Source organism: Neofelis nebulosa, chromosome 3 (genome assembly GCF_028018385.1).
Source record: "Neofelis nebulosa isolate mNeoNeb1 chromosome 3, mNeoNeb1.pri, whole genome shotgun sequence".
Taxonomy (NCBI): domain Eukaryota; kingdom Metazoa; phylum Chordata; class Mammalia; order Carnivora; family Felidae; genus Neofelis; species Neofelis nebulosa.
In genome coordinates, this window is record NC_080784.1 from 28717754 (window position 1) to 28743484 (window position 25731).

At 38.7% G+C, this 25731-nt stretch overlaps 1 protein-coding gene across 2 annotated transcripts; it reads right to left on the reverse strand.

Annotated features, from left to right (window-relative positions):
- Nucleotides 1–2501: 2501 nt before the first annotated feature.
- SARAF (store-operated calcium entry associated regulatory factor) lies at nucleotides 2502–24448 on the reverse strand. Of its 2 annotated transcripts, none has more exons than XM_058720169.1 (6): nucleotides 24182–24448; nucleotides 14260–14438; nucleotides 10944–11361; nucleotides 8941–9070; nucleotides 8153–8247; nucleotides 2502–5691 (listed from the first exon to the last, which is right to left on the reverse strand). In XM_058720169.1, the coding sequence occupies exons 1-6, from the start codon at nucleotides 24279–24281 to the stop codon at nucleotides 5666–5668; spliced, it is 948 nt and encodes a 315-aa protein (XP_058576152.1). In that variant the 5' UTR covers nucleotides 24282–24448; the 3' UTR covers nucleotides 2502–5665. The 2 variants fall into 2 exon arrangements, with proteins under 2 accessions (XP_058576152.1, XP_058576151.1); XM_058720168.1 differs by having other exon boundaries at nucleotides 8153–8307; nucleotides 24182–24445.
- Nucleotides 24449–25731: the final 1283 nt, after the last annotated feature.

The following is a 25731-nucleotide window of genomic DNA, read 5'->3' on the forward strand; positions in this document are numbered from 1 at the left end:
TAGGTAGAGGCAGTTCTGTAGCTTCCATGTGCGTCTTTCTTACTGGAACACTCCTCACGCCACAGGTCAGGGAACCAATGTGAAGACTCTGACAGTTACTGAGTAGGTCTGTTCCAGCTATGCAATCCAGAGCTGGGGAAATGATCATAGGATTCATACATTTGGGGACCCACAGGACTCACTGAGACAGAGATCTAAGCTAAAACTCCATTAATCACCTGACCTTCATGGATCCCTGCTCTGGCTGGTGGACCAGAGTAGCATTTTGGACCTCCTACAATTAGTGTCAACCAAAGACAGTATCCAGTAATCCCCAAAGGATGATTGTTTCCCTTTCCCCAGTGTACAGCCTCCCTAGTAAATAGCCATAGGTCCTTCAGGGGAAACAAGTCCTTGGGGAAAAGATTAACAATATAAATTTTGGCAGTGTAGCAGAGGTAGGCTTCTGCTCAATCTAGAACTCTTCCATTTACACAGATCAAGCAAGAATTTAGTAGACCACTCACCTTTTCTTTTCTAGGTACGCCATAATCAACACCAACACCCTAGGTCTCTGTGAGTTAAGGTAAATGTTACTCTGACTCTGCTGTTTATTACCATAACCAGGCCATGTTGTCTTTGGCAACTGTCACCACTTGGCCCCTCCTATCCTGGGATCACATTAACCTCATTGCATTTAGGGACCCCAGTTTGATGGAAGCAGTTCTCACTGTATTTTCTGACCTACAAAGAGCTACCACTGTGCTCAAGGATGCTGGGGCCCCACACCCAAATTCATTTCTAAAGTGAAATTCTGAAAGGTGTCTTCCCAGGGTGGGTGAGTAGGTCTTAACATGATAAATCTACCCTAACATTCCAATCCCATTAAGCCTTCAGATCCCTTCCTCTACAATATACCTACCAAAGCAGTTGTGGCAGTCTGACTTTAGTGTGGGCCATTTTTGAGTCCATGTTTCAACCAACTAACCAAGCTGTTAGAGCCCGTTCAAATCCCTTGAACTAAAATACTAAATCCAGAATCTGTTTAGTGGACCCATATCAATAAATTTGGCCTGATTCAACTTTATATTTATCTACAATTATCTTACAACCTTAAGATCCATTCCCACATAGACCCCGATTGGAAAAATTATGCAGTTCTTTTGGCGTGTAATGCACCTCATGGATTATACTTTGTACTTTACCCTTTGGTAACTGCTGGGACAGGAGTCTACTTGTGGGTTCTAGAAGCAAAGTAGGGTGGTGGAATCCTGAGGAGAAGCGGTAATGCCTTGCAAGGAACAACTCTAGAGAGGCCATATCAGGTGTTTCAGACAAAGTAGGATTAATGTTCTCAGACAAGAGTTGAAGGGCTACTTCTGCTGGTAAGAAACAGCAGACCTTAGGGGTTCAATGGCCCCAACCTTACTGGGATCTTCCCATACGTCCCCATTCCACTATTCAGGCTCCCATTCTTTCCCACTCAATGCTCTCACTGTAACAGCAGACATTCCTTGAGGTTGGGAAGTCATTTGTGTTGTAATTCACCCACTTGCAGGATAAGATTCTGGGTTTGGTTTTCAGAAATCTCAGCCCTGTAGCTAAGGACGTAATGGTTTCTTTCAGAGAAAATACAAAAAGAAAGCTTTCAGGTCATTAATGTGAAGCTTCAGCTAGGAATTTGAAGCACTGAGCTCATCTTTTTCTTTTTCTACTTTGTCCAGCTCAGTTAGGAGCAACCAGCCAGTCCCCTTACGCTCCTTGTTAGACTAAAATGTCCTAAGGGATGGTCATCCAGAATCTTGCTTTTTATGTGTTACCAAAATGTGGTACTTTGTGTGTCTCCATTGCCACAACACTCCATGGACTACTAGTACCCTCTTGAACACTGGAAACAGTCATTAATGTCTTTCAATTAATCAGATTAGAGACCATATTCCAGAAAACCCAGAACCAATTTTCAAAACTCATCCTCAAGGTTCTGTTTGTTTAGAATCACTTCTGGGTTCAATCAGAGAAACAGAACCAGCAGCAGATGTATATGGAAGAGATGTATTAGAAGAAATTGGCTAACACGATTGTTAGGGCTAGTTAAGCAAGTCCAAAGTCCATAGAGTAAGCCATCAGGAAGGGCAGATGTTACCTCTTGAGCTGAACTGCTATCCACAGGAAGAATTTCTTCTTTCAGGAAATCTTAGTTCTGCTCCCAAGGCCTTTCAACGGATTGGATCAGCCCCACCCATATCCCCAAGGATAATCTCCTTTACTTAAAAATCAACTGATTGTACATGTTAATCACATCGACAAAGTATCCCCACAGCAACACCTTGGATATTGTTTGAATAAGTGATAATTATAACCTAGCCAAGGTGACACATAAAACTCATCTTCACACCTTCTAAATCAGACACTCTGAGGGTAGGGCCAAGCAATCTGTATTTAAAGCCCTCTAATGATTCTGATGCTTCTTCAAGTTTAAGAACCACTGGTTTAGAGAACAAATCAACAGGGAGGAACAGGAGTTGGGAGTCAACCACAATGTTTTATTACAATTAGCCAGTATCTGTTGCTTACAGTTAAAGAATCTTAGGAGATTCACCATACACACAAGGTCCTTAGTAGCAAACAGAAAATGACTCTACTAAATTGGGCAGAAAAGGAACTTATTAGCATTTATATTAAATAGCTCAAAAAACCCATGGGAAGGCTGGAAAACCAGGCTTAGGAAGAGGCAGGTTTTCAGACATGGGCATCCAGGCAGCACACAAACCAGCCAAGACATACCACAGCAATCATCCAGTTAATAGGGTCCCCGGGAAGTACCACCAGACACTCACCAATACCTCCATGAAATCTTGAACTACCCTATCACTGCTGGGAATAGTCTCTTAATTGTCCTGAGGTCTTTGTGCCATTCTCTCCAAAGACCTGGAGGGAACATAGGACAGAAATATTGACAGAATTTAGTCACATGACCGTGCCCTAGCTGCAAGGGGCAGGAAGAAGTAATTTTTGGCCCTCTTTCCTAAAGAGCTCAGAGTAGTAGAAAGATCTACACTTGAGATCATTACAATGAAATGTACTAAAATCAATGGTACAAGTGTATATATAATGTATTATGGAAGAACAGTAGATAAGTTTAACCCAGTCTTGGAGGATAGGGGTCAGAATCTAAAAGATCAGGAGTTTCAGAGAGAAGCATTCATGAAACTACAGAAACACACCTAACTGGTTAAAATACCAGAAATCCTATCCTAACATCTGAAGTTCTGCTGAACCCTCATGTGAGGAAAACTGTAAAGCCCCCTTTCACCTCTCCTTTCTCCTTTTCATGCCCACCCAAGCAGGTCCACCAAGCTCCCAACTTCAGTACCTTTCTTTCCCTTGGTGCCATCCCCTACTGTGGGCCATCAACACACTAAAGAGACCCAGTTAGTTGTACTGTCTTTTATTCTGTCTTAGATTTGGTGGCGATACCTCAGAATCTTTTCCACAAATAACAAAATGTGTAAACATACAACAATAAAGGAGAAGCATCCTAGTGGGGGTTCGGGCCTGAGGATCTTGAGCCCTATATGCCCAGTTTCTTTCCCCTCTTTCCCTCCAAGCAGTCTTTGAAAGAGCCTCTAAGAAAACCACCCCTCGTGGGGCGCCTGGGTGGCTCAGTCGGTTAAGTGTCTGCCTCTTGATTTTAGCTCAGGTCATGATCTCACAGTTCATGAGTTCAACCTTGCATCGGGCTCCGCGCTGACAGCACGAGCCTGCCTGAGATTCTCTCTCCCTCTCTGCCCCTCCTCTGCTCTCTCAAAATAAACTTAAAAAGGACTTTTTTAAAATAATAATAATAAAAAGAACATCCCTCGTGCTGAGAGTAATCTAAAGTCACCAATTTAGTCAACTCTATATTCACTCATCATTTTCTTAAAATTCCAATGACCTGAAATAATGTATCCAAAAATTGAAATTGGGCCTGAAACTAACATAACATTGTGTGGCAACTGTATTTCAATTAAAAAAAATAAAAAAATCACGGCGCCTGGGTGGCTCAATCAGCGTCCAACTTTAACTTGGGTTGCGATCTCACGGGAATTGCTCAGAACCTGGAGCCTGCTTCGGATTCTGTGTCTCCCTCTCTCTCTGCCCCTCCCCTGCTTGCGTCCTGTCTCTCTCTCTCTCTCAAAAATAAACATTAAAAAAATTGTTTTTAAATCACTTTGTTAAAAAAAAAAGTAAATTTAATATGCAGATCACTATCACTGGGACAATCCACAGCAGTTTTAAATTAACAACTTTCTTTTTACTTTGCTCTCCAAGTAAAACATACCTGGATTCAAGATTATAGACCCCTGTAGCAAAAGGTAAATTAAAACCCAAAACACTAAGCAACTGGGGAAAAAGGCAATAAGCTGGATTTTCTTTTATTCCATCTCCCTTTACTAAGAGGAAATGGAGTAAGGATTTAGCGCAATATACTTAAATAAAAACTGTTTCTTGTGTGACATGAATTAAGATTTCTACCAAGTTTTAGTGATGAGAGGGCAGTTCTGTTCACAATACTCTTTCAACTGGCCCCTAAATCACATTTTAAAGAATAAACACAGGTTTGTTTTTAAATGATTCCTAAGAGGTAAAAATGGGACTCTCGGGTTGCAGAGTTTAACTGAGACAAATGGTGCAATCTTTGAGAGTTGAGAGATTAGGAGATTCCTTTTTTTTTTTTTAAAGTCATTTTTTAGCAGAGGCCTCCTTCCACACCATGTCTGAATTCCTTTTTTGAAAACACCAAGTGACTGGAAGCTAAGGCAAGACTCCCAGGGGAAATTAGGGAGACCCCTTTTCCTTTGGGAAGAAGGATAAAAAAAAAGTTAATACCAATTTGTGTCAAGGCTGGTAGAAAGAATAAAAATTAAACCCTTTGTTTTTACTTTTCCTGTCATTTTAATGTAAGACTGAAACAGACTGCTACAATATTGGAGATTCACAGAGAACGGCATGCTTCTGCTATTAAAAGACCTTTGCTGAAACATTTAAACTTTACTTCCTAAGAAATGAATACGGAGGTTTCAAGCATTTTTGTCAGCACAACATCATTCACAACAACTTTCTAGATACTCATTTTCTACCTTTTCCCAAAAAAGGTCATTCTCACTTATTAGAACCCCACCACCACTGAAGGGTTCAAAGCTCCTGAGCTCAAAAGTGATCAGAACACAGATAAGTATAATTGGTAGTCCAAAGCTTGGTTTAAATGTTATCAGAGCAAACACCAAACAGTAAATACCAAATAGATTATTATCGTTTGTATAAAGTAATGACACATATACTAAAACCACTTAGATTGACGTTTTATGTATGCAGGATCTAATGGTAAGAAAGCCTCAGTCTTAATGGCATCACAGGTTTTAGAAATTAAATACATTTTCAGCTTTCCATGGCAATCATCACTCTCAGAAACCATAAAACACAACTGCATATTACACTAGCATACAGTTCTCTACATAAGCATTTTCTCATATATCATATCAAGTAACAGAACACAAAAAGCAATACAGGACAAAAAAAACTACAGAACTTTTGCATATTCCCCTTTCCCCAGTTGTTAGCAGGTAGCACTTTTTTTTTTTTAAGAAACTGATGAAAAGTCAGAAATTTTGCATCCAACGTTTGACTTCAACTTTTTACTTTCTTATCGTCTTCTGGTACCACCATATCCTAAAATGAGAAGAGTAAAATTTATATTCATTTTCAAAACTGCACTGGCATTGTTTATCAAATTACAACAGTAACACATCTATTGTTAACAAATGAGTAAGAGAGATGGGAGGGAGGGAGTGGGGAGCAGGGCTATGCAGACAATGCTTCGCCCCCCATAACAGCCCTCCTAGTTGGTCATCCAAACATCAAGGCTGCTGCAAATCACTTGTAGGGAAACAAAAGAAGATGTGTTCCATGATTAAGGCAACGTGGGCAATTAAGGCAACGTAGTATGGGCAACACTCAAAACCTAAGCCAAAAAGCAGAGAAGCCTATGGAGCCAGCCACGCCCTGCCACCTGTCACCACGCTGGCGACAAACAGAAATAATGTGGGGGCAAGTTTCAGGCTCTCAAAAGTAAACGTTAACTTCATTACCCCCACACACAGGTACACGCACACACGCTAACGGGTTACAGATGACAAGTGTTCCCACCTGGAAAGTCCATTTTTTTTCAGGTTTTCCTGTAGATTATTTAATGTTTGATGATTTTCTTCATATAAGTCCCATACACTTCTAGTTGATATTTATGGGGTTTTTTTCCAATTTTTGTTTCCAATAAGAATGAGTGTTCTATTATTGTGTTTTGGCCTATGTAAGCTATATTTTTCTATATCCTCCCAATCACTACCTCCCCTTTTTTCTCCCCCAAAATAACTACCACCTTAACATCTAACTCCATAGGTTAGCTTTGCTTGTGTTTAAACATGTATATTTATAAAATATGAATGCTGTAATCATATTTATATACAGTCCTTTGTGTCTGGCTTCTTTCTTTTCTTTTTATATTTGGAAGAGCTATCCACATTATTGCATACAGCTGTTTATTCACTCGCCCTGTTACACAGCATTCCATCGTATGGACATAACTCCATTTATTCAACCAGTTCACTGCTCTTGGATACGTGGGTTTCTTCCACTTGGAGGCTACTAGGAGTAAATATGCAGGGTGCCTGAGTGGCTCAGTTGGTTATGAAATCCAACTCTGGATTTCAGCTCAGGTCATGATCTCACAATCATGAGATCTAGCTCCATGCTAGGCATGGAACCTGCTAAAGATTCTCTCTCTTCCTCTCTCTCTGACCTTCCCCTTCTTGAGTGCATGTGCACACACATACGTACTTTCTTTCTCAAAAAAAAAAAAAGAAAAAAGAAAGAAAAAAGGATTAAAGATGCTATGAGCATTCTCATACTTATCTTTCAGTGTATGAATGTGTGCATTTCTGTTGCTATACGTCTGAGAGTGAAATTGCTGGGGCTAGAGTATGCTCATGGTTTTTCAAAGTGATTGTATCAATTTATATTCACACCAGTACTATAAGAAATTCACTATTACACTTCAAAACATATTTAAATGCAGTTTTCTGTCAATATCAAGAATTCATCTCTCTTCTAGAACTTCCCCCTGCTGAAGATGAATCCAATCCACAGCAATCTACTTCATGACCCATCACCTCCCATTCTCTGCTAATTAGCTAGATGTTTAAAAACAAATAGTTATTTTTTTACTTTTTATATTATATCCTTGATTTTTACAAAATTTCCTCTTTAACAATAGAAATAAACATTACCACCATACTTCAATTAATACATTTTTATTGAGTTTTGCTGAATATTCAGTATATAGAAAATCTCATTTTAGAATTTAAGAAGAACTCTAGAGGTCACAGAATTAAACACATGTAGAAACCAATGCTCAGGAAGGTTGAAGGTCAAGCCCTGGTTGGTTAATGTTGCAAGTGAGTCTAAACCAAATCCCTACTTGATTTTTAAAGAATATTTAGAGGTGAGAGGAAAGAATGAATCTAAACTATATTCTCTCTCAGCTAACTGTGCTATTAATAGTTCTGATGGGTACGCCAAATAAAACTATGATTACTAATACACAGTTATCTTTTTGAATGTATTTTTTAAGTTTATTTATTTTTAAATTTTTTTCATGTTTATTTATTTTTGAGAGAAAGAGACAGAGCATAGGCAGGGGAAAGGGCAGAGTGAGAGAGGGAGACACAGAATCTGAAGCCAGCTCTAGGCTCCAAGCTGTCAGCACAGAGCCCACCCCACACAGGGCTCGAACCCACGAACTGTGAGATCATGACCTGAGGCGAAGTCAGACACTTAACTGCTTAACCGACTGAGCCACCCAGGCGCCCTTATTTATTTATTTTTGAAGCGGGCAGTGGGGAGCAGAGAGAGAGGGAAAGACGGAATCCCAAGCAGGCTCAGTGCTATAAATGCAGAGCCCGATGCGGGGCTCGAATTCACGAACCACGAGATCAGGACCTGAGCTGAAATCAAGAGTCGGACACTTAACTGAGTGAGCCCCCCAGGTGCCCTCAGTTCATTATCTTCCTAAGTTCCAAAACTACTTCTATACTCTACTGCCACAAGATACGAAGCTCCATGTTTTCGCTCTCACCTGATGCTGTTCTGGTTCTCGTCTCTGAGCTTGCATATGCCGAATAGCTACCAGAGGCTCCACGAAGTGGCGAGTAGGCACGGCTATTCCACATGCTGGAGGACGAAGGAGGAGGAGATGGGTAATACCACGAGTCAGAAAAGGGTGTGGCTGCTCTATGAAGACATAAAAGCGTGTCAGGCATTTTCTTGTGACCAGTTTTAAATACTCTGTTGCTAAACTCTCGGAAAAAAAAATCTTTATCAAGTGTTTTTCCTCAGTGTTCTGGTATAACATGAAATAGATACTATTTTGTTTCTCTGATATTGTATGGTCATTGCCATGGTGGGGGGGGGGGGCAGAGAGTGACAGGGAGAAGAGACTCTTTCAGAACTCACAGTCAGATAAAATCTAAAATTAAGCTACCAATAATACTGAAGACATCCCAAAATCTGGCTCCAAGCCCTGTCCAGCCTTGCTTCTATCATTCCCTACCAAACCTGACTGCTAACTGTTCCTCAAGTGCGATGTTCTTTCCTATCTTCTCATTTTCTCAGATGTTAAGTAAACAGTCTTTTTCCTATCTCATAGTATCTATAAGGATGACATCGGAAGAAGACACAATGAAAGAAAGTAGCATATACAGTATTGATGAAAGCCCATATAGCAGATACTCTGATTTAATATGGTAATGTCACCATTATTTATTTTCCTCAACAAAACCAAATCCACTCCAACTGCAAGTAAAACAAAGAAGCTTCCAAAGAAAAGTAGAATTTAAGAGCAAGTGAGATCAATGCAAAGCCTACCGATTGCTGCCAAACAAATATCCTAGTATTCCTCCAGTTCCCAAGCCAGTCCAGAACCCAGGTCCTGAATTGCCATATCCTTGTTGTCCTGTGAAAGCACTGCCAAAACTAGAAGTTGCACCAGGTGGTCCTAGAAATAAAAATGATTTATTATATACCCTCATGTAAACAAAACATGACCTACAACACCAAAAATAACATGACATTTCAATTACTTCACCTGTACTGTTTATTGCTAATACTCAGCCTTCAACTCATAAACAAGTTGTATTCAAAAAGTATATTCATAAAATACCGATTTATAACTAAGCAGTGCCTTTCCTATAGACGTGGAAAAAAGGGATGTATCTTAGAAGGGAGGAGGGTCCCTTTCTGAAAAGTCATATTTGCCCTGCTCCGGATCAGCTACTGCAAGACGACCCCACTTGTCGGAGGTCCTTCCTTTCTGCATTATGAACATCTATGAAAGCTTCATGTGATAGCTGTACTTGGGTGCCTGATGCAGGAATCCAAGTGGAGGCAGCAAAGATATTTTTATTGATTGGGAAGTCAGGTCTTAAACCAAAAAAGCATCCTCTGCTCAGAGGAAGTTTTTTTTAAATTGATGTATAACATACATAGAGGAAAGTGTGCTAATCTCACTTGTATAGCATAAGAAATTTGTACATATGTACCCATGCATGTAACCACAACCCACATCAACAAAACATTTCTAGCACCCCAAAAGGCTCCCTCATGACAATTCCCAATAGATACCCGCCCACATCAGAGATAGTATTACCCCGACCTCTCTCACTATACTTTGGTCTTACCCATTCCCGAACTTCTAAATGTAATCATTTACTAGGTACTCGTCTGTGTCTGGCACATCATTATGTCTGTGAGAGGCAACCCCCACTATTGCACACATCTGGTTTTGTTTTTGTTTTTTAAAACCAATCTACAGTATTCCATTGTGTGAAAATAACCACAATTTGTCCCATTCTTATGTTTATGGACATTCTTTTTCCAGTTTTTGGCTATTGTGAATAAAACTGTTATAAATATTCCGTGCATATCTTTTTTTGTACAAATGCATGCATTTCCCTTAGATATGTATCAAGGAATGTAGCTGCTGGGTCATAGGGGAGGTGAATGTTTGATTTTAGACAGTGACAGTTTTCCAAAGTGTTTTCTATTTTAACTCCTACCATCAAGTTGCAGTTGCCATTACTTGATACTGTGCCTTTTTAATGTTAGCTCTTATGGTGGTTACACGGTGGTTAATAATGAACTCAGTGTGGTTTTAATTTGCATTTTCTTGAAGACTAATGATGCTAGGCACCTTTTCATATTGTTACTAGACATCTGGATATCTTCTTTTATTATAAAATGGCTGTTCAACTCTCTTGTCCATTTTAAAAATTGGATTGTCTGCCTTTCCTCAGACTTGTGGGAGAGTTCTTTACATATTCTAGATACACACCCTTTGTTGGAAATAATGTTTTACAAATATTTTCTCCCAGCCTGTGGATTGCCTTTTCACTCTGTTAATGTTGTCTTTTGATGGGTAAATGTTCTCAATTTAAATAAAGTCGAATTTATCCATCTTGTCTTTCTGGCTGGAACTTTTTGTATTCAAAGACATTTCTGCCCATCCCATGGTCGTGACAAATATTTTCATATTTTCTGGAAACCTATGTTTTACCTTTTATACTGAGATCTATATTTAATGAATAGATTTTTGTGTATGGTATGAGATGGAGTTCAAGGTAAATGCCTATTGCCAAATCTGATCAAGTTCTTCTGATTAAGATGATTTATAATTTAACCATGCCACCTTAACATAGTGGTTGCAATTATCTTTACGCAGAAAAATAGGTAAAAGAAGTTGAAAAAGTAAAATATGAGAACACAAATCTGCTTTGGTCTCCCAATGCCACTCTGTTTCTATTTCAGAAACCAGCACAAGATTCACTACCTCACATCTACCCTACTTATTGCCATTACCTAGGGAAACATACCTGTGAAGTCAGACTTAAAGCCTGCGGGAGGGGGTCCTGCAGAGTTGGTGAACCTCTGGTAACGATGGGAATAAGGAGGATACTCAGAATATGGGGGAGGAGAATCTTGACCATCACTAAGGAACAATTTATAAACTCCAAAAGCAATAGCAAGTAGTACTATGACGGTAATCAATCCACTGATGCCACAGGAATCTGAGGAATACAGCTTGTTATAATAATCAGAGAAAGAGTTAAAGCCGTAGTTTTTTCCAGACTCTCTCAGTTTCTTCAGGCCAAGTTCTGTGTAATCTAAATTATACTCCAAGCCACAGGAACCTCTTAGTACATATTGGTCTTCAGAGGATTCATAGCCTTCACAGCTCACTACAGTTTTTCCAAATTTATACGCAATATCTAAATCAGTCTTACATTCCCACTGTGAAGAAAAACAGAAATAGATTATGAGAATCAAATTTTTTTTAATAAGTACTATTTGGATTATACAGTTGTCTCAATAAGGTAAAATGAAGTTAGGGAATGATAAACAAAATTCAGAACAATGAGTACTTCGGCGTTGGGGAGAAGGCAACCTACAGGGTTCAAAGCTAGGTAGGAGGTACCTGAGTGTGCGTTTTATTACTATTCCTTATTCCTTACATATACACATGAGGAATTCTTTTGTACATATTAAGTATACCACAATTTATAAACGTTAAGCAAAATTTTAAATGTCAACTTTTGCTACTGTAGTTCAAGATGTTTACTTTAAAAATAGGGGTTCTTTGGCTCGGAGCCTGGAGCCTGTTTCCGGTTCTGTGTCTCCCTCTCTCTCTGCCCCTCCCCCGTTCATGCTATGTCTCTCTCTGTCCCAAAAATAAATAAAAAACGTTGGAAAAAAAAAAAAAAAAAAAAGGGGCGCCTGGGTGGCGCAGTCGGTTAAGCGTCCGACTTCAGCCAGGTCACGATCTCGCGGTCCGTGAGTTCGAGCCCCGCGTCAGGCTCTGGGCTGATGGCTCGGAGCCTGGAGCCTGTTTCCGGTTCTGTGTCTCCCTCTCTCTCTGCCCCTCCCCCGTTCATGCTATGTCTCTCTCTGTCCCAAAAATAAATAAAAAACGTTGAAAAAAATAAAAATAAAAATAAAAAAAATAAAAATAGGGGTTCTTGGGGCACCTGGGTGGTTTAGTCAGTTGAGCACCCAACTCTTGGATTCCAGCTCAGGTCATGATCTTGCAGTTTGTGGGTTTAAATCCTGTGCAGAGACCCATGCAGAGCCTGTTTGGGGATTCTCTCTCTCTCTGCCCCTTCCCTGCTCATTCCCTCTCTCTCCCCCTCAAAATAAATAAATAAAAACTTTAAAAATAAAAAATAAAAATAGAGGTTCTTTAAAGGCTAGGGCTCAAAAATCAGCATCATACATGAATATCTGGTAACTACATATAGCATCAGAAATAGTACATAAACATGCGAAAAAAACTTTCTAAACAGGGGAGCTTGGGTGGCTCAGTCACTTAAGCGTCCAACTTTGGCTCAGGTCATGATCTCACAGTTCGTGAGTTCGAGTTCTGTGTCAGACTCTGTGCTGACAGCTCAGAGCCTGGAGCCTGCTTCAGACTCTGTGTCTCCCTCTCTCTATGCTCCTACCCCATTCAAACTCCTGTTTCTCTCAAATAAACATTAAAAAAAAAAATTTTTTTTAAACCTTCTACACAAATCTTATAATAGACAGACTAACACAGACTAACTTTTCAGGGTCCAATCCTGTATGTAATCTCTTAAAAAACATTTTTTGGGGCATCTGGATGGCTCAGTCGGTTGAGTGTGTGGCTTCAGCTCGGGTCATGATCTCACAGTTGGGGAGTTCAAGCCCCGCATCAGGCTCTGTGCTGACAGCTTGGAGCCTGCTTCAGATTCTGTGTCTCCCTCTCTCTCTCTGCCCCTCCCCAGCTTGCACTCTATCTCTCTCTCTCTCAAAAATAAATAAACATTAAAAAAAAAAAATTTTAACATCTTTTTTAAGTAATCTCTATGCCCAGCATAGAGATTTTTAAGCAATCTCTATGCCCAGCCTGTGTTCAGAACCCCAAGATCAAGAATCACATACTCTGCCACCTGAGGCAGTCAGGCAATGCATCTTTTAAATTTTAAGATATTTAGAAAAATGCAAAGAGTTCACACTAGCCTTAAATATTTCCACCTTAAAAAAAAAGTCTAAATTTAGTTTAAATTCTGTAATTATATATTGAGCTAAATAGGTAATATGCTTCTTTTAACAACATTTAAAGAGACACAAACTAAAATACATCTGATTTGTTTTTCTGCCTTTCTGTAAGTTTTGGCCAAATTATCTTCCTCTCTCAAATTTCAGATAAGCTGTTTTATTTTTTGTAACACCTTTATTGAGATACAACTCATATACTATACATTCACCCATTTTGATGGTTTTTAGTACATTTGTAGTTGTGCAACCATCACCACAATCAATTTTAGCATATTTTCACCACTGCAAAAAGAAATCTCATATTCATTAGCAGTCACTCCTTATTTCCTCCCAAATTTTCCAGCCCTGGGCAACTACCAATCTGTCTTTATAGATTTCCCTATCGTGGACATTTCATATCAATGTCTGATCAGACAATATGTAACTGACTTCTTTCACCTAGCATCAAGTTTTCATGTATATTGTAGCATATATCTGTACTTTATTCTTTTTTATGGCTTAGTAATATTCTATTGTAAGGCTATACCACATTTTGTTTATTCACTCGTCAATGACGGACATTTAGGATGTTTCTACTTTTTGGCTATTATAAATAATACTGCTACAAACATTTATGTACACATTTTTGTGTGGATACATGTTTTTAATTCTTTTGAGTATATACCTAGAAGTAGAATGATTGGGGCATTTGGTAACTCTATGTTTAACCTTTTGAGTGCCTGGCAGTTTTCTAAAGCACCTGCACCATTTTACATTCCTAATCATCTACAATTCCTGATCATATTAACATCATTTCTCAAAAGTAGGTTGGTATTTTTTGAGGAATGACAGTAACATGATAACCAGCAGAGATTCTCTGTCCCCACCCCAAGTGTATAAAGTTTTGGACATTTACTAATGTCTTAGAAGAAATTTATGGATGAAAATTACAATGAATATTTCCAGGCTTTAAAATCAGTTTTCTTTGGAGGATGTTCTTCCAGAAAATAACTGATTTATATTTATATATTTAACTTGAGATTTTCTACATGTGCTTCCCCAAAATACTGAATAATATCCCAATAAATACTTGAATAAAAATTCCAACTAGACTGCCATCAACATAATAAATATTACCTGTACATCATAACCATCCCAACCTTTGTTCTGACATTGTATGACTTTTGGGGTATAAGAATCACATCCAGCTGTGCCTCCAACACATTTCAACTGTGGGATCGGATCCAGCCTACGGGAAGTGGTATAGCGGTCGTGGTGGAGGGTAAGAGCTTTTACATCCCGCAATAATATTCTGTCTGAAACAGGAAGAATACAGATGAACAGGTAGTAAATATCCTGTCAAACATAGAAGGGGTCATCCTAATAAAATTCATGTCATAGGAAATACTTTCGAAAGTACATGGGTATAGAATTCTCGATTGTCACTCAAGCAAGAGGGTGGAATTTTCAGACATCTGAAAAGTTTCAAAATATATACCTTGTAGGTATCAATTCTCAGTAAGACAATGAAAGATATTCACCACCAAGAGAAAAAAATAAAACAAAGAGAAAGACATAAAACCCAGAGGACTAAAGAAAAAGTAATGGCATACAAAGGGACAAAGGAAATCCCAAGGAGAACGAGGAATGAAGACAGTAATATGACAACCATGGCCAGGCAGAGGGCAGCAAGTCCACACTGGAAGAGTACTGCTCAAAAGCCAGACAGTTGGGCTGCCAGGAAAATTCCCTGCTGCTATCATACCATCTCTTTTAAACCTAAGGAAACAATGTCCAGGTGGACCTGGCTTTGGTTTTTATCTGTATTTGGTCTGTCTTGACCTCAAGCTGATCAAGTTCCTCCTGTTCCCCACCATGTCCTGCTAACTGGGCTCAGTTGAGGACACTCATGTCACCCCACAGAAGCATTCTGGCTTTAACCTATTCCTGAGTGCAACAGATAGACCATGGGAAACTTAGAAGTAAAAGACCGAGAACAACCTACTCCTTCTGACCATATTTCTGCCCAATGTTCAATATCAGACCACTACAGTCTTCGACAGATACCTTAATTATAGTGAGTCCTATGTTTCCCATGATTTTCCCCAGTGATTTCTCCAGAAGGGGCACTTAAAATCTCAGGAAACCTGAAGCCAGAGACCTTTTTTTTACACCGCTAAGAAATGAGCTAGTCAGTTTTTCATAAACTTTTAGGGTTTTACCACATACATGAGTAGAAAAACTGGAGTAAAAAAAAAAAGTAATCATTCAAAAATCAGGAAAGTAACTACCTCCAGGAAAGGAAATGTGCTTAGAAAGGATCATGAAGAATTCTTCTTTCTTTCTCTTAAGTGATTAACAACCTAGTAAGTACTTTTTTCTTGCTTACCCAGACACAGATACAGGAGTTGTTTTGATTTTTGTTAGCTTATTTTTATAAAAACTGAAACATACAGCCCACGTTATTCTTCACATGGTTTTTCCACTTAACCAGACATCATGGACATTCCCTCATATCAGCAGATACAGATCTTATTTATACTTATTTACCAAAAAAAGAACTTAATAAATGCGACTAAGCTGAGATTTATCAGCCACACTCTCACCAAAATGCAATAAAATTAGAAATACAGTGACACAGTGGCGCCTGGGTAGCTCAGTCGGTTGGGTGTCCAACTCTTTGATTTCTGCCCAGGTCATTATCTCACAGTTAGTGGGACACAGCCCTGAGTCAGGCTCCGTGCTGACAGTACAGAGTCTGCTTGGGATCTCTCTCTCTCACTCTCTCTCTCTGCACCCCTCCCTACTAGTGCATGCATGCATGTGCTCTGTCTCAAAATAGATAAACTTTAAAAAAAAAGAAATATAATAACATAAAATACATATTAACATGTAAAATCAATATGAAAAGACAGCTGAAAACCAGTAACAAGAAAGGAAATTTAAGCTATATATACTGAAATATATTATTAAATCTATAGTAATATGAACAGTATAGTATTGGCACATGATTAGAAAAATTAATCATTGGACACCATGGACAAAAGTTAACCAATGATGGCTAAAAACTTACACCATAAAACATACAACAAAAAAATACTGTACAAAAGCACAACAGAGTATGTTTATGATCATTAAGACACCAAAAGCAAAAGACTGACCAGCAAGATAAAGACTGCAATTGATCAAGTTATATTCAATCTATGAAAATCCAAAGTCCATAATAATGCTCAAAAAGAATGCAAAAAACTCATTTATCACTAAAAGTTGCTACCTACACCTCCTTTCCCCTGAAAATTGGTAATTAAAGATTAAAAATTAAATTTCTATTCTGACTTTCCACCAGGAACTGTAATCTGAAATAGCCTCAGGTGATAATGGAAATCTCAACCTTATTTTTTTTTTAATTTTTTTTTAATGCTTATTTATTTTTGACAGACAGAGACAGAGCGTGCGTGGGGTAGAGGCAGAGAGAGAGAGACACACACAGAATCTGAATCAACTTCCAGGCTCTCAGCTGTCAGCACAGAGCCTCATGTGGGGCTTGAACTCATGAACCGTGAGATCATGACCTGAGCTGAAGTCCGAGGCTTAACTGACTGAGCCACCCAGGCGCCCCGGAAATCTCAACCTTATTGAAGAATGACAGCTAATAAATGCAGATGAAATGACAGAATTAGAAAAAAACCGTCATTTTATAACCCCTAAAGAAACAGATTCAGACAAGGATTTATTGGTTTTAAAATCATTAAGAGGCCAGATATTGGTATGGTGCTAGAGTGCTTTCTGGAAAAATATAACTTCACAAGGGAGAAATAACGCCACTTTTAATCCACTAGTAATCTTAGCATCAATAATGGTAGAACAAATTGATATTAAAGAATCTAGGGGCGCCTGGGTGGCGCAGTCGGTTAAGCGTCCGACTTCAGCCAGGTCACGATCTCGCGGTCCGTGAGTTCGAGCCCCGCGTCAGGCTCTGGGCTGATGGCTCGGAGCCTGGAGCCTGCTTCCGGTTCTGTGTCTCCCTCTCTCTCTGCCCCTCCCCCGTTCATGCTCTGTCTCTCTCTGTCCCAAAAAAAATAAATAAAAAACGTTGAAAAAAAAAAATTAAAAAAAAAAAAAAAGAATCTACTATCATGTAATCCCTGAAAGTATTTAACATGAATTTTATCAATCCTTAGGAATTAACATTCAGTCTACAAGAAATACAAGGAAGAAAAAAAGTAAGCTAAAACAATGCCACGAAAAAACAGAATCTAGAAGGTAGGATATTCTAAAGGACAATAGGCCCAAGCCCTTCACCAAAGCAGCAGCATAAAAAAAGGATTTCTACATTTAAAAAGACTTAAAGAAGAATACAATCAAATGTGATGCACAGACCTGGATTGGGTCTTGGTTTGAACCAACTAACTAGCTTAGACATTTTGGGCAAAAATGTGATATCTGAATATGGAATAGATAATTAGTTGACATTAAAAATTTAAGATTAATTTTGCCAGGGGTAATGTTATTTTTACCGTGTGGGGAAAAGTTCCTTTTTTAAAAAGGGGAAGAGCATATTGAAGAATTAGTGGTGGCCTGTCATGATGCCTAAAATTACATGGAAATATTTCAACCTTAAATATGGAATTGAAAGGAAACAAGGAATATACAAAGATTGATTAACTTGCCATCAAAATTTAAAATATCTTTCCCAGGGGTGCCTGGGTGGCTCAGTTGGTTAAGGATCCAACTTCATTCAGCTCAGGTCTGACCACCCAGTTTGTGGTTCAGGCCTCTTCAGGCCTCTGTGCTGACAGCTCAGAGCCTGGAACCTGTTTTGGATTCTGTGTTTCCCAATCTCTCTGCCCCTCCCTGGCTCATGCTCTGTCTGTCTGTCTGTCTGTCTCTCTCTCTCTCTCTCTCTCTCTCTCCCCCTGGCTCATGCTCTGTCTGTCTGTCTATCTCTCTCTCTCTCTCTCTCTCCCTCTCTCTCAAAAATAAATAAAACATTAAAAAACTAAAAGACATAGAGGTAGATATAAATAAATAGATCTTTCCCAGAATTCCTCCAATAGACGGACTAGAATGACTTAGTATCAAGTAATTCTAGTAAAGTAAGTATTTGGCTTTTCTAGTATTTACATGGAGGTATACAAGGAGAAGGTAGAAAACAGCTTCTGATTAATCGTCCAATAGTACCAAATTTTTTTGGTACACACAGGAAAACAAGTAACATTTTATTTAGAGTTTCTGGACCTACAAAATCCAAGAGAACTTCCCAAAAGACAACCATGTTATAGTAAGAGAATTTGATAAAACAGCTAGATATTTTATCAATTACAAAAGTCAACAGGCTTTTCTATACGTATAATACTCAATTAGAAATGAAAATGGGAAGCCTAGGGGTGCCTGGGTGGCTCAGTCAGTTAAGTGTCCAACTTCAGCTCAGGTCATGATCTCACGGTTTGTGGGTTCGAGCCCCACGTTGGGCTCTGTGCTGACAGCTCAGAGCCTGGAGCCTGCTTCAGATTCTGTGTCTCCCTCTCTCTGCCTCTCTCCCTCTCTCAAAAATAAACATTAAAAAAATATATTTTTAAATAAAAAAAGAAAATGAGAAGCCTATCTGAAATTAGTGCCAAGCTACATACATACAAAAAATATCTGGAAATAAATTTAGGATCAATATGTGATCTATATTTTTTTTAAAATGCATATATAATAAGTCCTAATACACTTCCAACCAGGAACCCAATTGGGATTTTTGGAACTGGGAAGAAATATGTTAAAGGTCCTATGAAAAAAACTAACATCTATAAATAGCCAAAAAATGTTTAAAAAAGAATTGTGTTACCAGATAATAAACTTACTGTAAAATTACTATAGGGGTGCCTGGGTGGCTAAGTCGGTTAAGCATCCAACTTCAACTCAGGTCATGATCTCTCAGTTCATGAGTTCGAGCCCTGTAGCGAGTCCTGTATGGACAGCACAGAGCCTGGAGGCTGCTTCGGATTCTGTGTCTCCCTATCTCTCTCTGCCCCTCCTCCGCTTGTGTCCTCTCTCTCTTTCAAAAATAAATAAATAAATATTTAAAAGTATATAAAATAATATAAAATAATAATATATATAATAAATTAAATTATTATTTATATTAATTTATGTATTAATTTAATATATTTGTATTATATTTAATATATTTCTATTAAATTTATATATTTATATTTAACATTATATTATTATTGTTATTTAATAAATTTATATTTATATTTTATTTAACATATTTATATTAAATTTATATATTTATATTTCTATTATTTAATATTATATTATTTAATAAGTATATCATATTTATATTATATTTGATATATTTATATTAAATTATATATTAATTTATAAATTTATATTATTTAAATAATATTAAATATCAATTTAATATTAATATTAATATATCAATAAAGAGTACTAAATATTAATAATATTAATTTAATATTAATGTTATATTAGATAATATTAATTTAATAAATATTAAAATGATATTAATTTAATATACTTATATTATATTGAATATACTTATATTAAATTTATATATTTATATTTATATTACTTAACATTATATTATTATATTATTTAATAAATATATATTATATTATATTTAATATATTTATATTAAATTATATATTAATTTAATATATTTACATTAAATTTATAATATTATTAAAATAATAATATAATAAAAGATAGTATGGGGGCGTCTGGGTGGCTCAGTCGGTTAAGCGTCCAACTTCAGCTTAGGTCATGATCTCACAGTTCGTGAGTTCGGGCCCTGCGTCAGGCTCTGTGCTGACAGCTCAGAGCCTGGAGCCTGCTTCAGTTTCTGTGTCTCTCTCTCTGCCCCTCCCCTGCTTGTGCTCTGTCTCTCTCTCTCTATCTCTGTCAAAAATAAATAAACATTAAAAAATTTTTTTTTTTAAAAAGATAGTACTAAGGGGTACCTGGGTGGCTCAGTCTTCAGACTCTTCAGGGTGGTGCTATCAAGCTTTGCCTGAGGCTCCGCACTGGGTGTGGAGCCTGCTTAAGATTCTCTCTCTCCCCTTCTGCCCCTCCACCACATGCACGTGTGCTCGCTCTCTCTCAAAAAAAGAAAAAAGATAGTATGGAATTGGAACAGAAATAGGCAAGGGAACTATGAAACAAAATAAAGTCTAGAAGTTAATCCAGACAGGGGTGCCTGGGTGACTCAGTCGGTTAAGTGCCCGACTTCAGCTCAGGTCATGATCTCATGGTTGGTGAGTTAGAGCCCCGCATTGGGCTCTATGCTGACAGCTCAGAGCCTGGAGCCTGCTTCGGATCTGTGTCTCAGCCTCTCTCTGCCCCTCCTCCACTTGTGCTCTGTCTCCCTCAAAAATGAATAAACATTAAAAAAAATTTTTTTAGAAATAAATCTAGATATATATGGGAATTCAATATAAGATAAAGTGGGCTTTTTAATTTAGTAAAAAAAAAAGGGGGGGCCTTCCTTAATAAATGACACCAACATAACTATGCAGCTAGAAGAAACTCCACCTACAGCTAGATAAAAACTTAATTCCATATGGACTAAAGACCTAAAATGTCCAAGAATTATATTAAAATAAAATATGCTATGTGCTATATTAACCCCAAACTATTACCTCATACATTAAAACTATAACAATGAAATTATTGAATGGTTTAAAAAGTCATAAGGTGGGGCACCTGGGTGACCCAATCGGTTGAGCATCAGACTCTTGATTTCCACCCAGGTCATGGTCCCAAGGTAGTGGGATCAAGCCCTGCGTCAGGCTCTTTGCTGAGCATGGAGCCTGCTTGAGATTCTCTCTCTTTCCCTCTGCCCTTCTCCCCTACTGGCACATGTGCTGTCTCCAAAATTAAAAAATTAAAAAATTTTAAAAAGTCACAAGATAAACTAAATAACAGAAAAAAATAAAATAAAATAAATAACAGGAATAACAATAACTTGAAATTATTGTAGCAGGGTTGAGATAAGCAAAGAACACCAAACTAAATTCCCATCACCAACTTGCTATATGACTTTGGCCAAGTCACTTAATTTATCTGTACAGAAATTTCCTCACTTGTAAAATTAAGAATATCAACTTTAAAATTGGTCATGAATCTTAGATTTATCACCCTTAAAATAGACGGCGAAGCTTAGATATGATTTACTATCATTATCCAGCAGAGTACTTGACACATAACAGATGATCAGGTACAGTAAATATTTTTGAGATGTTTAAGGAGCTATATACACATGGGGTATCATTACCCTAACCCTACAGCATCTTTCCTCCCTAGACATCCTAAAGCTCACTAGGTTTTGTGGCCCTAAAAATTCCTATGTTGAAGCCCTAATCCCAATGTCACGATATTGGAGGCGGGGCCTTTGGGAAGTGATTAGTTTTAGATGAGGGCTTGAGGATGAAGTCCCTCATGATAGGATTAGACCCTTATAAGAAGAGAAAAAGACCACAGCCCTCTCTTTCTCTGCCATAACAAAACAGCCATCTGCAAACCAAGAAACCAAACACCAAACATGCTGGCACCCTGATCTTCGACTTCCCAGCCTCCAGAAAACAAGAAATAAATGCTTGTTGTTTAAGCAACCCAGTCATGGTATTTTGTTATACCACACCGAACTGGGACAAGGTCTAAGTACCAAAAGCTAATACCCATCCTCCACTAGTTATCAGTCAACGGTCACAGGGAGTTCCCTGAAGTCCAGACTCACATCAAAATCCACTTACAGGTCTCAAATTTAAGATGAGCAAAACCAAAGTCCCCCAAACATGCTTCTCTCACAATCTTCCACATCTCAGGAAATAGTAACTCCACACTCCTAGCCACTCAGGGAAAAACCTTGCCTTCTCTCACCCCTACATCTAACCCATCAGAGTATCATGTCAGCTCCACCTTCTAAATAGGTGAGAATCCAACCAGTCTCATCAACTCCACTGCCTCTCCTCTGGCCAAACCATCACTACTCTTGGAACTCACCGTACCAGCAGCCTCTTCACTGGCCTCCCAGCTTCCCTGGACCTCCTACAGTCTGTTCTCCACAGAGTGGACAGAATGAGCCTTTAAAATACAATTCACAGCAGGTCATTTATGCCTCCTCTCCCTTCAGGTTTCTGATCAAATGTCACCTTAACAGTGGCTTCTTCCCTGACCAATGCATATTTTAAAAATTCCACTTCTACCTGCACACCCTAGCTTCCTTACCCTGTGTTATCATTGTCCATACCACTTTTCACCACATGACACGCTACTTACCAGTCTGTTTACTGCCTATTTCTCCTCAATAGATGTAAACTCCTTGGGGTCAAGACATTCAGTTTTGTTAACTGCTATATTCCCAATGCCTAGAAAAGGGACTTAAATATAAAATAATTCCATAAAGAATTCTGAAAAGTCTTAGGTAATCTCTTTAGAATGGGTGTACAATTTTTTCCAGACAAATTACTGCTCTATGTTAAAGACAAAGTAAGTGCATCCAAAGCCCAATATATATATCTATATATCTATATAGTAAATATAGATATATATATATATACCTATATAGTAAATATAGATAAATATATATATATATACACACACACACAAAATGAGGGAGTGATTATTGCTTTACTAAAGAGCTTGATAAAACTTAACCCAATAAAATACTTTCATAAAACAATTCCTCAAAGTAAACTTAAGGTACAATAGAATTTATAAATATCAATTGTGTTTACTCTGCAAAATATTTTGGTGCTTTTTGTTCCAGAACAATAGTGTATAGAATAGGTAGACTAAGATTTCCAAGAAGCAGTTCACCATTAATTTAAATTTGGTCCCCTTTTTTTTTTTTTTTAATTCCCCGGATTCTTCATCTGTAAACTTTTTTTTATTTAAGAACTGAAGTTCAACTAATGTTTCAATCCAGTTTTTAAATTATAATTCTGACCAAAGTGTGATTTTTATATACAACTTTCCAGAAATACATAAGGAAATTACATGGACATTTAAACCCAACATGACTTTTATTACTAATAAAACATCCACATTCAAACATCCACACTCAAAGTCAAGCACCTTCTCTCTCATTGTAGCATTTAGGAATCAAATAGGAAACTACAGAAATAAATCTGTTGCTTAAGAAACATAGGCATTTCCTATCGCCTAAGTCACAAATGCAATATTGACACTTTTAATGCTGTAACATCTTCATTCCCCAAACCAAAAATGATGTTTTAACTTGTTTAAAAATTATTTCTTACATAATTACAATTTAACAGCATGCACCATTAAATGGAAATCTGTATGTTTATGTATAAATTACCCGGAATATTACTTATCCCACAAAAATTCTTCAGAAAATTCTAATAACATAGTAATTTAAAAAAAAAAAGTCCTTTCTCAGAAAGTATTTATCATATACCATGACACACAAAAAATAATGTTTTTTAAATTCTAGTGTTCGGTGAAAAACAATGGGAAAAGCTGACGTAACGAAATGAACTTCACTATAGTTGTCAGATTAAGAAGCATGAGTTCCGCTCACATGTCTGTGATTCTGCTAACCTACCTGCAAGGTTTACATCCCTGTCCACTAAGTGTGACTCACAGACTGCCGGTGCTGTAGCAACTGTCAGCCACAGCAACAGGCAGCCATGAAAACAGGCAGCGAAGATTACATCAGACAGTCGTAACAACAAAGCAAAATGAGCAAGTGAGTATCGAGCTTTCCAGTTAAGTCTTAGAGATGAGGGCTGTTGTCCGAGGAAGGAGAAGGTAGACAAATTCTGGGAGTCCAGGAAAGGGAGAAAGGAGATCTTTAAATATAGAGTCGTCCCGCCCCGCCCACTCCCCAACTGTCCCCATCAGTCCCACAGGACTTCTGGGAAAAGCAAAGAGGCCAGGTAGGACGCAGACGACTAGGAAAGAAGATGGAAATGAGAAATTAGAATAGAATGGCCCAAACGGCGGCGAACGGAAATGGTCGCCCGCTGGGCCTCTGAACGCTAGGTGAATTCAACAGAAAGGGGCGGGTGAGGACAACACTCACCAGGGTCGTTCCAGGCGAGGGCAGGGCCAGTGATCAGCAGAAGCAAGAGGAGACTGAGGAGAGAGCGTCCAGTAGCTTCTGGCCCGCCGGCTGTGGCCATGGCTCCGGTGAAAAAAGCGGACGGCTGCCAGGCGCTCGCGGGCCGGAACCCTGGCTGCGGAACTTGCCGCTACGCGACAACACCCAGCACAGGGGACGGCGTCGAAGAGAAGGTCTGCAGAGCCGCAGCGAAGGTCCGTGCGCAAGTGTTACGTCACTGCCACTGCGTCGCGCGTTGGAACACGAATGGACGCCGCGGGCCCCGCCCCTAAAGCTTAAAGCAGCTGGGGGCGGGGCCAAGGGAAGGACGGACAATCCGGGGGGCGGGGCCCTGGGCGGGGCGCCGGATGTTGTGGGCGGGACCGAAATTTGGGCCCCTCCCTGTTGCGTTTGACCTGCGGCTCAGAATGGTTCCGCGCGAAAGTGCAGTGGTTAGAGAGATTGAAACCAACGCGAAATCTAAGTGTAGTTAGGTTATGCATTTCCGAAACCTTCATAAGCTCCCTGAGGGAAGTGACTGTGCATTAGAAAACTTTTTGTCCTCAGCACCTAACATGGAGCCTGGCGTATGACTCGCGTCCGACTACTGTTTGCGAAGATTGGGGTGAAAGGTAGCATGGAAATATGTTGTGTGGTTCAGAAGCTCAGGACCTCTACCTATTTTCTTGTACGTGGAGGCAGTAGGAATTTACAGAATATCGGGAGAAGAAACTACCACCTAAAGAACCAGTCAGAGAAAACAGTTCTAAGAGTGCTGGAGCATTATCTTTGAGGTCTGACAGGCCTGGGTTTCTCTCATTCATTCATTCAACAAATGCCAGGCACTGTTTTAGGCATGGAGGATATGGGCAAAGTCCCAGTACTCATGGACCTTACACTGAAGTGGGATAGGACAAACAACATTAAATAATTAGTAAACAAAGAAAAATAGACAGTGACAAATGCATTGGTTAAAGTAACACAGGATATTACAATAGAGACTGGGAGGTGACTTTAGGGAGGCATTTTCTTGCTGAGGAAGTGATTTTGAAGTTTGAGACCTGAAAAAGAAAGAACCAGCCATACAAAGGTCAGGGGAAGGTCCTTCAGGGCTTAGGGAACAGTGGGTGCACAGCCCTAGATTTTTGTTTTGAGGAATAGTCATTAATTCAGCCAATAACTTCATATATTGAGCACCCACCAGTACCTAACAGGACCTGCCAGACACTGCTCTAGGCACTGGGGATACAGTAGTGAATAAAACAAAATTCAGGGGGTAGGAGAGGCAAACAAGTTCAAAATAACTGAAGCAAAGTAAATTAGGGGAAGAGTGGAACAAGAGGAGGCGGAACAGTGGAGACTTGGGATGGGACAGAGTGAGACTGGAATAATAAAGGTAATAGAAAATTCTGTTCTGAACATGTTGTTTTCAGGGACTATAAAGCATCCAGATAGACCTGTCAAACAGACACTTGAATATACAAGTGTGCATTTCTTTTTTTTTTTTTTTTAATTTTTTTTTTTTTTCAACA

What these genes read in the sequence shown, in the direction of transcription:
- SARAF (XM_058720168.1), bottom strand. Translation starts at nt 24,281, where the DNA reads ATGGCCACAGCCGGCGGGCCAGAAGCTACTGGACGCTCTCTCCTCAGT. An exon ending in CTTTAAGTCTGACTTCACAG is followed by an intron (nt 9,071 to 10,943) that starts GTATGTTTCCCT and finishes TTTTATTTCTAG; the next exon opens with GACCACCTGGTGCAACTTCT. An exon ending in GAGAACCAGAACAGCATCAG is followed by an intron (nt 5,692 to 8,152) that starts GTGAGAGCGAAA and finishes TTCTCATTTTAG; the next exon opens with GATATGGTGGTACCAGAAGA.